Source organism: Ziziphus jujuba, chromosome 8, assembly GCF_031755915.1.
Source record: "Ziziphus jujuba cultivar Dongzao chromosome 8, ASM3175591v1".
Classification (NCBI taxonomy): Eukaryota; Viridiplantae; Streptophyta; class Magnoliopsida; order Rosales; family Rhamnaceae; genus Ziziphus; species Ziziphus jujuba.
In genome coordinates this window covers 4424424-4439394 of record NC_083386.1, presented here as the reverse complement: position 1 = coordinate 4439394, position 14971 = coordinate 4424424, and the positions used below count along the sequence as shown (strand labels likewise).

At 32.4% G+C, this 14971-nt stretch overlaps 1 protein-coding gene across 5 annotated transcripts; it reads left to right on the top strand.

Moving 5' to 3' along the window:
- The first annotated feature begins 697 nt into the window (after positions 1-697).
- LOC107428702 (protein unc-13 homolog) lies at positions 698-14782 on the top strand. 5 transcript variants are annotated; one of them, XM_016039275.4, is made up of 28 exons: positions 698-853; positions 1001-1070; positions 1503-1544; positions 1646-1821; positions 1915-1979; positions 2225-2585; positions 3180-3246; positions 3415-3568; positions 4203-4370; positions 4506-4616; positions 5742-5951; positions 6318-6419; positions 7060-7290; positions 7826-7900; positions 8765-8848; positions 9145-9327; positions 9445-9600; positions 10287-10379; positions 10763-10834; positions 11739-11856; positions 12243-12421; positions 12543-12624; positions 12845-12949; positions 13027-13133; positions 13604-13681; positions 13775-13870; positions 14228-14323; positions 14490-14782. In XM_016039275.4, the coding sequence occupies exons 3-28, from the start codon at positions 1537-1539 to the stop codon at positions 14661-14663; spliced, it is 3351 nt and encodes a 1116-aa protein (XP_015894761.3). In that variant the 5' UTR covers positions 698-853; positions 1001-1070; positions 1503-1536; the 3' UTR covers positions 14664-14782. The 5 variants fall into 5 exon arrangements, with proteins under 5 accessions (XP_015894761.3, XP_015894764.3, XP_015894763.3 ...); XM_016039278.4 differs by having other exon boundaries at positions 699-853; positions 1035-1070; XM_016039277.4 differs by having other exon boundaries at positions 701-856; positions 1035-1070.
- The last annotated feature ends 189 nt before the right edge of the window (positions 14783-14971 follow it).

Genomic DNA, 14971 nt, shown 5'->3' with positions numbered 1-14971 from the left:
ATTTTACTAATATTGATAAAGCTGTGGAATTGAATAAGTTCAATATGCCTCTCCAAATTAGTTGATCTAATTCAATAATCGCTTAACAAACCGTCTTCAATCTTTCGTCTTTTTGTATTGTTGTCGCTTAACAACTTATCCTCATCTTTCCCCCCTTTATACTGTTAAGGTAAACAAATGAAGCTAATGATACAAACATATATTAGTTAATATTTTTTAAATGGGCAAATCTCATTTGAACTTCTTCAATTTTACCATAATTATATTTAATTTTTATGTTTTTAGAAAATCATAATTAATTTTTAAAATTTTTTATATTTATTAAAATAAATTACCTTTTTATGGTTAAATGATAAGAAAAAATTTATAATCAAATGATATTGAAAAAAATTGACAACTAATATAAAAAAAAAATTAATAATGATTTTTCAAAAATTTAATAACTAAGTATAATAACCAAAAAGTTTAATTGAAACTTTCCCCTGTGAAATTTTAATTTCTGAAATATTATTATTATTTTTAGTTTACGGTAAAAATACAAACAGCGCTACAAAGTAATTTTTGGGAAATTATTATAAAAAAAGTGTTTACTTTTGGGAAACGTCCAAACTTCAAAACGACAACGCTTGATAATTACGCATGTCTCCCGAATCTAATCTAAATATTTCAATGACTAATTAAATTATAAATAAAAAATAATTAAAAAAAAAAGAAAAAAAAAGAAAAAGAAAAAAGCTGTTGGATCCAAAAGCCTCATCGGCTTGGATTTGCTATCTCACCCAGCTCATCTCCAAAAACTCGCCGGAACTTTCGGTCGGAGCCACATACATACAATACCCAAACCCACCACAACGTCGTAAAACTCGCCGTTCTGAATCATTTTCATATGTTCTTTTTTTCCCTTTCTTCTTCATTCTTTGACTTTAACTAACTTTTACTTTGACTTCCATTTTCTTCCATTTCAATTATTCTTCTTCTCTCTTTTTTCTCTTGTAAACAGTTTCTTAGATTCTTTTGCTTCGTTCACTTCGCAGATTACAAGCACTGTTTAGTTCCCGAGAAATACTGAGGTAATAAAGTGATAGGATTTTGATGAATAAGTGACAGCATTTAATTTTTTAATTTTTTAATTTTTTAATTTTTTTAGTTTTTAAATGTTGCTTTTGTCTTACCGAGAAAATGACGGCTTTACTAGAACCGATCTGAAATGCTGGTTCTAATTCCTCACATTGTTCTTTGCAAATCCCAATTAGATCTCGTTTTTTTGAATATTTGGTTAGTGATATGTAAGCTTAAAGTTCTGGAAATTCCATATAGAGTTTTTTTTTTTTTTTTTTAAATGTTATTTTCTTTCGTTCTGGTTTCTTGTCAACCAAACAGAGCGTGATATTGGAATTGATTTAGATTTAAGATAATTTACATGGAGATGAGCTTGAATATTTCTTATAAATATATAAATAACTAATTGGGCTTGAATATGCTTTCTGAATGTGATTTTTCAGGTAGTAGAGATATAATTCTTTGAGTCTCGCGAAGATGGACGAGTATGTTTTTGCTTTCCTTTTTACTTTGGAGTTTTTCTTTTTCTATTTTTTGGAAGGAAAAGAAAAGAAAATTACATTTATTTTTCTGGTGATGAATATAGGGAAAGTGATCTGGAGCTTCTACAAAGGTACCGACGGGACAGGCAAATGCTTCTTGACTTTATACTTTCCGGTAGTCTAATACAGAAAGTTGTAATGCCTCCTGGTGCGGTGACACTGGACGATGTGGATTTAGACCAAGTCAGTGTTGATTATGTCCTTAAGTGTGCTAAAAAAGGTAGTCACTATGTTTATTTTTACAATCAAGAGTTGCTTTTTAGGAAGAATAATACATTTAGTGGTTTACCCAATTACACCTTTGTTCATGTAGGTGGAATGCTTGAACTCTCTGAAGCTATTCGAGATTATCATGATCATATTGGTTTACCCCAAATGGTAAGTAGTGGAGTGCTTACGGTATGCATAATCTGGTGCTTGTTTGTAACTGAGCATTTTATAACTTGTAATGTGCATAAAATACAAATGAGTGGTGGAATACAAATCTGCTATGTTATTCTCCTTATTGATAATCTTCTCTGCTCATGACTATGCTAATGCTTGTAGTTTCTTTCTTTTGGTTGACTTGCTTAGATATGCAGTGTGGATCATTTTGGGATTTTTATTCTTTTGAATTTTACCAGAATAACACAGGGTCTGCCGGTGAATTTTTTTTGGTTACGGATCCTGAGTTTTCAGGTTCTCCTCCTAAAAGGGCTCCACCTCCTGTCCCTGAATTTGTGCCACCTCCAGTTTACACACCTGCTCCAGTAGTTGCAACAGCTCCTATTCTAACACCAACTGACTTTGATTCATCACCTGCTATGCCAAGTGAATTAAAATCAGAGTCTTTTAACTCCACACAATGTAATGAACTAACTGTGGATGACATCGAAGATTTTGAGGATGATGATGATGTTGATGAGGTTGAAAGTCTTGTGATTTCAAGGAGGAGTAGGAATGATGCTACAGATCTTGCACTGGGATTGCCTTCTTTTGCAACAGGTATTTTGAAGATCTGGGTATACCGTATATATATTTATATATATTTTGATAATAAAGAAAACTCACTACTAATAGAACATTCAATATGTAAATTTTGGAGGATAAGAAATCATCAAAAGATAAACATAACAGAGTAACCAAAAAAAAAAAAATAAAAAAAAAAAAAAAATAAAAAAATCGTTAGATTAGCTTACTGAACATCCTTCCATCACAAGCATAAAATGTGGATAATCCTATTAGAAGACAATGCCAAAGGGAAGCCAGGAATTTAGTTAGCTTCTAGATGCAAGGAAGACCAGGAAACTTGTGTTGAAAGAGGCTATACCTCACTTCTCCATAAAAGTATTCCATATAGTATAACAATAAAAAATTGGTGATCATTCACAAGCTTGAATTGCTCTTATTAATAAGATTAATTAATAACTGAAAGATTTGGTTCCCTTTAGTTAGAACAATTATATACAAGTATAAATTATAATCCTTGTTGTGTCTGGTTCATTTTAGGTTAAAAAGAATATCTGCAATTCTGCATGGATCAATTAAAGCGCATGGGATGATTAACAAATGATGTTTCATACTTTTACTGCATTTCAGGTCTAACTGATGATGACCTTCGTGAAACTGCATATGAAATCCTCTTAGCATGTGCTGGTGCTACAGGGTATGCTTCGATTATCTCATTAGGTTTATGAATGCTTTTCTAGTTTAATAATCGTGAGGCATTCCTGTTGCCATCTCATTTTTATGTTTATTGTTACTTTAGTTTGTTTTGTTTTCCATATTCTCAATTACACTCTTTATCTGTTATAACTTATATATATGCAATCAGGGGTCTCATTGTCCCATCAAAGGAAAAAAAGAAAGATAAGCGATCCAGGCTGATGAGGAAGCTTGGACGTAGTAGGAATGAAAATGTTTTGAGTAAATCTCAACAAGCACCTGGTTTGGTTGGTTTGTTAGAGACTATGCGTGTCCAGATGGAGGTACGAGAAAAGCTTCTTTTCTTTTTCATATAGAGGCATTCTTCTTCTTCTTCCTTTTTTTTTTCTTCCCCCCACCTCTTCAGTGTGCAGAATTTTAATCAAGTCTTTTTGCCTATTGAATTATTTCCTTATTTATTGGAGGTGTGACATATTTTTGGTATTTTATTGTCTAACAGAGTAGGTCCTGTAAGGCTGTAATATTCATAGACTACGTGTCTCTAACTATTATTATCATTTTAATATGATCTTTGGACTTAAAATAAGTTTTCCAAACATGAGAATTGTAATGTTAGATAAACAGATTAAAAAATGCCAACAAAATAGACACTCAAACAGTCCTCTCGCTTCATGTCTAAAATTGTTCTCAAGATTTTAGAAGCAATATTCCTTTTATGATATGAGGTGTATCATGTATTAGAAAGTAGTAGCAGCTTTAATCATAAGAGAAATGTCCCTTTTTTGTATTCCTCCCATGTGAGTAACTTTTTACAAGCTGCTAGAGTTTTTCATGTATGATGATTTGTCCACATAAGTTGCGTTAACCTTTATTTCTTTAGGGTTGTTATGATATGGTGAATATTTGTTCTTTTTTGATGTCTAGTAATGTTCCACTGATTGTTATGTTTCACTGCAGATATCTGAAGCAATGGACATCAGAACAAGACAAGGGCTGCTAAATGCTCTTGCTGGGAAAGTGGGGAAAAGAATGGATGCACTACTAGTTCCTCTAGAATTACTATGTTGTATTTCAAGAACAGAATTTCCTGACAAGAAGGCCTATCTAAAATGGCAAAAAAGGCAGGTAAGTTTCTGCACTTTTTTTTTTCTTTCTTTTTGTCTAATAGTCTGTCTGTATAACTTCTGTCTATGGTGGTGATTATGGTGATAATATAAATAAAAATTTATACTCAAGTTAGAATTTTCAATTCTGTCACAGTTAAACATACTGGAGGACGGGCTTATTAATCACCCTGCTGTTGGATTTGGGGAGTCTGGGCGTAAAGCGAGTGAGCTGAGGATTCTCTTGGCAAAGATTGAGGAATCTGAGGTGTGTTAGTTTATTCAATTTTTATATGTTACTCTATCATTGTTTAGAACATGAATTCATTAAACGGTGCAAAATATGGCTTACCTTAGCAATAGCGTTACTTTTATGTCGACACTTCAAAACATTGTTTTAAAATGCGATACTCTAGTATTGTGATTTTAAATCTTCTTACAGTGTGTTCAGTTAGCTTAAATGCTTGATATAGTTGAATTAATTTCATCAACAAGATATTGGGATTAATAGTAGCTTGACATGTTATTAGGCTAAAGTTGTTCTGGTCTTCTCTTCAATTTTCGGTGACTATCTATTTTTGTAATTTATGTGTTTTTGTGCGTGTAACGCTCAAATTCGTTGTTGTTAAAGCATCCAACCAATAAGGAAGAGCACAACTTAGGAAACACCCAACAAAAATCAGACTGTCTCAAAACCATAGAAAATTGGGCACATCACCGTGTTAAAAGCAAGTAATAGACATGTGCAGAAACAATAGTTTATTGATTGAATTTGAGAGAAACCATGTATCCAATCATTAGAAGGGAGTACCACATGAAAGTTGGGCACATCCAAGTGTAAAAAGCCAGTGATAGACATGTCCAGAAATGATAGTTTATTGATTAAATTTGAGAGAAACCATGTATCCAATCAATTGAAGGGAATACCACATGAAAGCAGCACTTGAAACTCTGCCAATTCTCCAAGGCTAAATTGATAAGGCTCTACACTGCTACATATGTTTGCTTGATAGTTTTTAGTTTTCATACGGGTATTTTATTACTTTCTCATGCATGCTTTTAATGCTTTTCTGTTTCTTTCATGTTTTTGTATCCAATGATTATCTGTTTGAAGGTCAAATGAGTTTACATTTACAGGAATTTTCTAGAGTTCTTCTTCTAGTCTTATGAGTATCCAAATAGTAATACAATGTCCATTAGCCAAAAAGAAAGTAGTAATGCTTTGATTAGTTGTTTCTGTAACTTGTGTTTTTTTAAGAAATTCTTAAGTTGGTTTTTACATTGGAAGTATTGTTCCATTTCTAATTTTTGTTGTGCTTTCGTATTTTCTGCTAGTGCCCCTCAATATTTGGTTTCATTTTCCTTCTCTCTTTTATTTTCCATGTTGATTCAGTCTTTTCCAGCTTCCACTGGTGAAATTCAAAGATCAGAAAGCTTGAGATCTCTCAGAGAGATAGCCATTCCTCTTGCTGAGAGACCGGCTAGGGGTGATTTAACTGGTGAAGTATGTCACTGGGCAGATGGTTATCACCTGAATGTCAGACTGTATGAGAAACTTCTTCTCAGTGTTTTTGACATGTTAGATGAGGGAAAGCTGACAGAGGTTAGAACTCATGATTCTTTGTCATGATGATATGAAAAATAAATGGTTCATAATCTGCAGAACTTTGGTTTTCTCTGTATTGAAGTTATTTCTGCTTGTTAAGTTGGGTCAAAAGCTCTCTGGAAAGTATGCCAGAATTTCAATTCTTTTAGAAAGTCCTTGGATAATTAACTGCTTTTATCGAGGAACGATTTCTACCCCAGAAGAAATAGTTGAAAACTTTTGATGAATGCTTCAAATTTGCGAAAGAATATTATAATATGAATTCTAATCATTGTTAAACACTGAAAGTATTTCTTTATAAAAATGAAAAATTCTAATTTACTTATTGGACTATCTAAAGGTTACTTTGATTTTTCTTTTTAGGAAGTAGAGGAAATTCTTGAGCTCTTGAAGTCAACTTGGCGTGTTTTAGGAATCACGGAGACCATACATTACACTGTTTATGGATGGGTCTTATTGCGCCAGGTAAAACACTATAAGTTTACCATCTTTTATTGCTTTTCTTTGCAATCAATTAAATGCTGTTGATGATGTGATCCGATCCTTTACCAATACAAAAAAATTATTTTTGCTTAAATCTTAACTTTATGATAGAGAATCCAAAATTTATTGTATTATGTTGATATCTATATTATATGTGCTAAAGAGTTCTCTAAGTTGTGGAGCTAAACTCGTGATTTTATTTATTTATTTTTATTTATTTTTTATAGGAAACTTTACTTTATTAATGAATATTACATGAGAGGATGAAAAATTCATATATATATATATATATATGAAAAATTCATATATATTTATATAGATTATATTGGAAACTTTATTAAAAAAGATTACAAAACCTCAAATACAAGCAAAAAGAAAGCATCCTTCTAAATCAAAAATAGTTGAACAAGGTATCCTTAATGCCATATTTAATATTTTAGCTAGCGGAACATATTGGTCTTTTACCTATATGTCATTCTAAGTAGCTGAATGTGCATTGAATGAACTGGAGCACTTGCACAAGTAAATTGGGATGTTAAAACTGATTGTACTAAAATTACTTTCTACTTCCATTTTATAAGTCATTGTTCTTTCTCTGTCTAATTGGTTTCTTTTATCACAGCATGTTATTACAGGTGACCAAGATATTTTACAACATGCAATTGGGCAATTGAAGAAAATACCACTGAAGGAGCAGCGGGGCACACAAGAGAGGTCACATTTGAAAAGTTTGTATTCTAAAGTTGAAGGTGAAAAAGGCCCTAGAGAAATGTCTTTCTTACAGTCCTTTTTATTGCCGATTCAGAAATGGGCTGATAAGCAGCTGGGAGACTACCATCTTCACTTTTCTGAGGTATCTATTGAGTGTTGCACTTTGAATGAGATTTTTGATATTTGGTGATGATGATTAATATTGTTCAGTAATCCTTTTATATCCTATTTTTGCTTGTAAGTTGAGACAATCTAATCCATAATAGGATGTAGCTAGCACATCTGCTTTACTTAGCCACCATAAGGTTGTTAAAAGCTACCAAATATAGACTTCCATTCATGATTACTTTGCATGTTTTGGTTTCTGGTGACTCTTATAAACTATTTGTTTCTTACATCATGCCATATCCTAGCCCATGAGTTGGAATGAATAGGATGATTTGAAGTTTAAGTTATGTTCCAAATTCATTTTTTATGTTTGATTATTTAAAATAATTCTAAGTGCTTGGCCATATTTTCAAGTGTAGTTAAGTTTTTGAAGTGGAAACTTTTAAATGATTATTATGTCTTGTAAATATTAATTCTCTACCCTAAAAACTTGTTCGCTTAGTTAATTTTATGTTTGCTCTTTTCCTAGATTTGAAATCCATTTTGTAATACTTGTCAATACCTTGTAGGGTTCAGCAAGGATGGAGAAAATAGTAGCAGTGGCAATGGTTTCTCGGAGGCTTCTTTTGGAAGAACCTCATATAGTATGTGGTTTTGTTCAATGCCAATTCTATCTTTTGAAATTGCTGCTTTACTCACTAATGCAAATGCCAAAATGACAATATAGACTTCTAGTTTAAATATCTATTCCCAAATTGTAAAGAGAATGCTGATGTTTTTATGAATTTTTTTCTCAACTACCATTCTTCATTTTTCAAAATTTTTTTGCCAAACAATGCTAAAATTCTTCAAATTTTCTGAGAAAAATGAATTTGAAAAAGAAAACTAGAGACATTAAAAAGAAAAATTAAACAGCAGCAAAGGAGAAAAATAAATGTGATGGAGAAGAGGTTTGTGAAGAAGTTGAAGGAGATACAGTCTACAGGTAGAAGGAACATAAGGGTATAATCATGTAAAGAGAAAAGAGAAAAGAGAAAAAAAAAAAAAAAAAAAAAGAAAAAAAAAAAGAAAAAAGAAAAAAGAAAAGAAAAAAGAAACAAAGCAGTTTGAAACAAAAAAAGGTAGAAGGAGCTTAAGGTACAATTGAGTAAGAGAGAGAGAGAGAGAGAGGGAAAAAAAAAAAAAAAAAGGAAGAAAGAAAAGTAGTTTGAAACAAATGAGAAATGGTCACGTGAAACAAAAAGGTGGCACTGCCTTTGGCAGTCACAAATAGCAGCTCCAAATGCTGACTTCTTGCAGCTCTTATTGGATTGCTTTATCAACTATTGTTGTACTTATAATGTTAAACAGCTATTTCTTGTTTCTGAAATTTATATCTATTTCTTCTGATAGCTCTTTATCCTCCAAATATACCGCCTCCTCAGAGTTCTGCTGCATGATGTTCTAAATTTAGTGCGGAATATCATCTGTAAAATATTTGACGTTGCATTTTTTTCATGTTTCTATAGGCAGTAATGCAATCTACTGCTATCACAGATCGAGATCAGATAGAATCTTATGTATCGTCATCCATTAAGAATGCATTTGCACGGGTGAGTGTTTTAGTTGATTCTAGTAGATTTTCTGGATGATAAAGAGTAAATTAGTATGTTAAAGAAATTAGTATTTCTAACCAATCTTTAGTTTGGAAGTGCATTACCAAGGAGGGGATTATATTTGTTTTCTTATCCTCCAAAACTTTGGTTGATTCTCCTTCAATTCAATAAAGTTATACTTCTTCTTAAAGTCAATATTATCGAAATTGGTTTTCAACACCAATGGGTAGCTGCCAAAATTTTTCAATATTTATCCTTAGTTTTGTTATAATTAATTTTTTCTTTTAATACAGATATTGCAGTCTGTTGATAAATCAGATGCAAAGCATGAACATCCTTTGGCATTGCTGGCAGAAGAGACCAAGAAACTTTTGAAAAAAGATTCTACCATGTTCATGCCAATTTTATGTCAAAGGCATCCACAAGCAATCATTGTCTCAGCCTCAATTCTTCACAGGCTTTATGGAACCAAGTTGGTCCGTATAATTTTTCAGTTATTATTATGGTTAAGTTACATTTTCCTTTAATTTTTCTACTGTACATTTTGGATTGTTTATTTATGTCCACATTTCTAATTGAAGTGCTTAATTCAGAAACCTTTTCTTGATGGTGCTGAACATCTGACTGAGGATGTAGTATCTGTATTTCCAGTAGCTGATAGTCTTGAGCAGTATGTTATGGAACTTATTACGTCTGCATGTGAAGGAGAAGCTGCAGAACTCTTCTGCAAGAAGCTAACTCCATACCAGGTGAAGTAATTGGATTTTGTTATAGGATCTTGAGTACCTTGTGTTCTTTCACCTTTTTAACCTTTTTTTTTTTTTAAAAACCTATTTAACATTTTTTTTTATTATGGAAAAGTGAATGAACTTGAGACGCTTTGTACTGATTCCTAACAGTCTAAACTTTTGATATTGGTGTTAACTTAACATTGTTTTAGAGCCTAATTATCTTAGTGGTCTTCTGCTCGAATCTTGCTAGCCCTGTTTTGTTATTTATTGTGTTGCACTTGACAGAACAATGATAAATACTTAAATATATTTATTTGTTTGTTTGAACTACAATTAACACTGTTAGAGTGTTACTGTTATTCCAGGTCGCTTATTTAAACTCACTCACTAGAGACTGAAATTTAGAACCCATCATGATTGGCAGAGCCTGTTAGGTTCAATAATGAAACTCTGTTTTTCTTATTCAGTAGTTTTGAATGTAATTTGTGATTCAAACTTTGTTTGAATACAATAATTTTACTTTGTTGGTTAATTGTTCAAGTTGTAATATTGTTTACAAATTGCTTTCTTATCTTTACTTTTGAATATATGGTTTGGTCCACTAGGAATTATTCTCTTCCACTGCATTATTGTTACCAGTAAGTGCCAGTTGTTTGTATTGGTTATGTATATGTCTCGCTCATTATCTTAAACTTCCTTCTCAGATTGAATCTATTTCTGGAACATTGGTATTGCGTTGGGTCAACTCACAACTTGGAAGAATCTTAGGTTGGGTTGAACGTGCAATAGTACAAGAGGTGCAACTCAAATTTAATTATGTTCCATTTTCTTTTTCTTTTACTCTTCTAGAATGTCATGGAAATTGTTCTTCATCCACCACTTTGTGGGGCATAGATAATTTTGATGTTACTTATGTTAAATGTGTTCCTAGATATTATTTATCTAAAAACATAATATATTGTTTAGTAATGAAATTAGAACAAATATATGTTTTTGTTTTTCTTCTTTGAGTTAACACCTTTGACTGCTAGTAATTTATGTAAAATCTTGTTTCTGATTTTTAGGTAGGCTAATTTTTTCTTCTGATTTATGTATGTGGTAGTTAATGATCCATGGAAACTTGTCCATTTTTTTAGTGCTTTTTCCTAGGCATGGCATGATGGTTTTTATTCTTTTTCAGAAATGGGAACCAATATCACCACAACAGCGGCATGGGAGTTCAATCGTTGAAGTATATAGGATTGTTGAGGAGGTATGGCCATTTTTTAACTTTTTGCTTACCTTTGGACCTTTTCCAAGTGGTTTCTCAGGAACCTATTGTGAGTTAGAGTTACATCTCTGTTATAATGCATGGCCAACACACCCAGAAGACCTTCTTATAGGAAGGCATGTTGTGATGAACGAACTAATCGCTCTATTAATGCTTTTTGGTATTCTTTGTAGTTTACACAGTCATCGTATTTGCAAATATTTCTGGGATTACTTTGATGAGAATGTTCTGTTCTATCTTCTAGCATGCCTACATCTCTCTTCACAATAAATTTCCTTGTGCATGCAAATGTATGAGTGACATCCTTAACGTTCTACTACCATTTTTAACAATTCACGGATTTCACACTGAAACTTAGATAAATTTTAATTCCCTCAATAGTAAAGGAAACAAAAAACTAGGATGGCCCAATCTATAATGCCATAACATTGTTTCATCTTCTACAGATAAGGAAACTCCATTTGTTGTTAAGATACCATCATTTTCCTCTTCATCTGTAGCCCCTTACAGAATTTGAAAACAATGAGGGTGCATTGTAAGAACCAGGGTTTGATAGGATTTTAATACAAGAACAAAAACCTATAAGTCTTCGAAACCATGTTATGTCATCATCAATCCCAAACACATAAACTTGTTAGGAAGGAAACATAGTTACATATATCAAGCAGCACAACACACACTTAACCTAGAGAATGTTTCAGTAACTTTCGATTTCTTTTATTCCAAGTTCCATAAAATGCCCATTTGGTTATGTATTTATATATATATATATATATATATATAATTTTTTATTTTTTATTTTTTTAAATTTCAACTTTAACCACTGAAGTATTTAGTAATAATGAAAAATTACTATTGCCTTTAATTAAAAATTCTTCTGGTGCAGACGGTTGATCAGTTTTTTGCTCTTAAAGTTCCAATGAGGATTTCTGAGCTGAATAGTTTATTTCGTGGTATCGATAATGCATTTCAAGTGTATGCCAATCAAGTTGTTGAGAAGTTGGGTGAGTTGTAGTTCTAAATGTTAGCTGATAGATTATATCATCATTTTTTTTAAAATCTTTTTTTAATCCCATGTGTTTGATGCAGCTGTTACAGTTTGCATCCATGTGAGATCTGAATGCATTTTTGTTTGCTGCTACTTTTTTTCTTCATTAACCACTAATTCTTGTAGTAAATGCTAAGTAGCACTAGCTGCTGAGTTTTCTGTCTCTATAATTTTGTGACTTCTACATATCTTGTTTCTAAAACATTTGCATTGTGAATTTCGATCTTAATTCATTTGTCTTCTTAACATAATTCATGGATCACTCAGTTGTTTTCATTAATTCACTTAGCTACCATTTCTTTAAAATCTATGTGGACTTGAAGTTTGCTTTTGGCCATGCAGCTAGCAAGGAAGATTTAATTCCACCTGTGCCTATTCTTACACGATACAGCAAAGAGTCTGGAATAAAGGCTTTTGTAAAGAAAGAACTGTTTGACCCTAGGCTCCCTGATGAAAGAAGGTCCACTGAAATTAGTGTCCTAACAACACCAACCCTTTGTGTTCAATTAAACACACTATATGTGAGTTCATGCTTTACTTTTTCCTTATGTTTGGAAATCTGGATCTTTTTCTTTGCTTGGCACAATGGCTAGGTTTAATGGTTTTATGGATTTGTACATATGAATTTTGTGCCATTCGCAGTATGGTATAAGTCAGCTTAATAAATTGGAAGATAGCATTTGGGAGAGATGGACAAGGAAAAAGCCCCATGATAATTTAACCAGTATGTATCTCAAATTTTAATGTCTGCTTACGTCTTTTGTAGTTACATGAGTTGAACAACCATTAAAGCATCAATTTACAAAGGGTGCAGGCCATATAAGCTTTTAACACTCATCATATCCTCTATAAAATCCTTTTGAGAATAGCAGATAGAAGCAGCTTTTGCCTCTAAACTAATGATCATATTTTGATTCTTGGAAATGCTGATCTGTCTTTTGTAGAGAAGTCCACATATGAGAAATCTAAAACCTTCACTCAAAAGGGCACATTTGATGGTAGTAGAAAAGATATAAATGCTGCTATGGATCGCATTTGCGAGTTTACTGGTAACAATAATTTTGATTTTTATTTTGCCCAGTTCCTTAAGACAAACTTGGTAAATTTTGCCACCTACTGGTTGCAGGAACTAAAATTATCTTCTGGGATTTAAGGGAGCCATTCATTGAGAACTTATATAAATCAAGTGTTTCTCTCTCTCGGTTGGAGGCTGTAATCGAACCACTTGATATGGTTAGATTTTTCCATTTATCTACATTCTATTTTTTATATGATACTCTTCAGATCTACTATGTTGGTTTGATATGCATATTTGATTTAACTTCCTAGCAGCTTAAGCTTTTGAGAAAAGTTTAACTTATTGTGGTATTAGTTTACGTATTTAGGTTCACTTTCTAACAGCTAAAATTTTTTGGGTACAGTGGTTGTTTAACAACTCCATCTAGATTATCAACTGAATTCTCTGCCTTGATGCATCTTGATAATATTTAACACTAGTATAATACAACAATTGTGCTACTTCTGTATTTGTTGCCATCAACCTTTTGCGAGTATTTTCCACCTCAATTCAAGATGGGTTGAGGATATTGGCTCAAATATGTCAGACCTAGATACCATTGAACCAAAATTGCTGTTTCCTTGTCACGTATGAATTTGTTCCGATTTTCTTAGATTGCATGATTGATGTGGAGTCACTACTGCAGGAACTTAGTAATCTATGTGCCATCGTTGTGGAGCCTCTCAGGGATCGGATTGTGACGAGTCTTCTTCAAGCAGCACTGGTCAGTTCCTTATCCTATTTTCAGAAAATCCATCAGTGATGCTTCAACTCTATCTTACTACAATTTTGATTTTATTTATTTTTGTATTTGTAGGATGGCTTATTACGCATTTTATTAGATGGAGGCCCATTAAGAGTTTTCTCTTTAGCTGATGCAAAACTACTAGATGAAGATTTGGAGGTCTTAAAGGTATATACATCAATGATGGGTGTCTAGAACCTATTTTGGGAGTAGAAATGTGAATTGACCAACAGAGACTGAATTATTTGAATGTTTTTTCCAAATGGTTTTATAATCTTCTTGTATTCGGTAAAGTTTTATTGAAAAAAGAAGAGCTGAAGAAATTGCTTGCAAAAAGGGCTTGAAAATTAAAGTTTCCTGAGGCATCCTCTAAGCTGGTGGTGTTAATACATTGAGTGCTTAATTTTATGTTTAATCCGCTTCCTATGGCTATATAACCATTTCAAATGCTTATCAAATCTAGAATATATATATATATATATATATGCAGCTTTTCTCATCTTATACCGTTGATGTGCTTCATAGGAATTCTTCATTTCTGGGGGAGATGGACTTCCTCGAGGAGTGGTAGAAAATCAGGTTGCAAATGTTCGGCATGTAATAAAATTGCATGGCTATGAGGTTAGTTTTTTCTGCTTTTGACTGTTAAAAAACTTTCGCACTCCAGTTATTTCCTGCCATTCAAAATAATGGACTGCTAAACTAATTTGGTTATAGTGGCTACTTTCTATTGTTCAAGTTTAACTTTCATTTTATTTTATTTTTTCTAAATTTCAATGTTTTGCAGACTCGAGAACTCATCGACGACTTAAAATCTTCTAGTGGCCTGGAAATGCAAGGTAGTCGAAGCAAACTAGGAGCTGATTCTAAGACTCTGTTAAGAATATTATGTCATAGGAGCGATACAGAGGCCTCTCAATTCGTCAAAAAACAGTACAAGATACCAAAATCTGCTACTTAGATGCCCTTATTTTTGTTCTGAAATGGGTTGGTTAGAGCAGTACGTTTGTAATTTTTAGCAACTCGTTGTTGTTGTGAATATTAAGTTTCGTTTATTCGAAGAATACGTAACATTCACTATTTCCAATTTTTCCTTTATCTGTGTAATTTATTCTATTCCATATATATTTTTTTTGGTATATTTTCACACACGAAGTCTAGCATTTGTTATTCAGTTTGAAAAAAAAATTATTCCTGATTTGCAACTTTGTCGCTGGCATGGCATTTGCTATATGGCTTCTAGGTTGGCCAATTTCAAAGTTGAACCTT

What these genes read in the sequence shown, in the direction of transcription:
- LOC107428702 (XM_016039275.4), top strand. An exon ending in GCATGTGCTGGTGCTACAGG is followed by an intron (nt 3,247 to 3,414) that starts GTATGCTTCGAT and finishes ATATGCAATCAG; the next exon opens with GGGTCTCATTGTCCCATCAA. An exon ending in AGAAGCTAACTCCATACCAG is followed by an intron (nt 9,601 to 10,286) that starts GTGAAGTAATTG and finishes CTTCCTTCTCAG; the next exon opens with ATTGAATCTATTTCTGGAAC.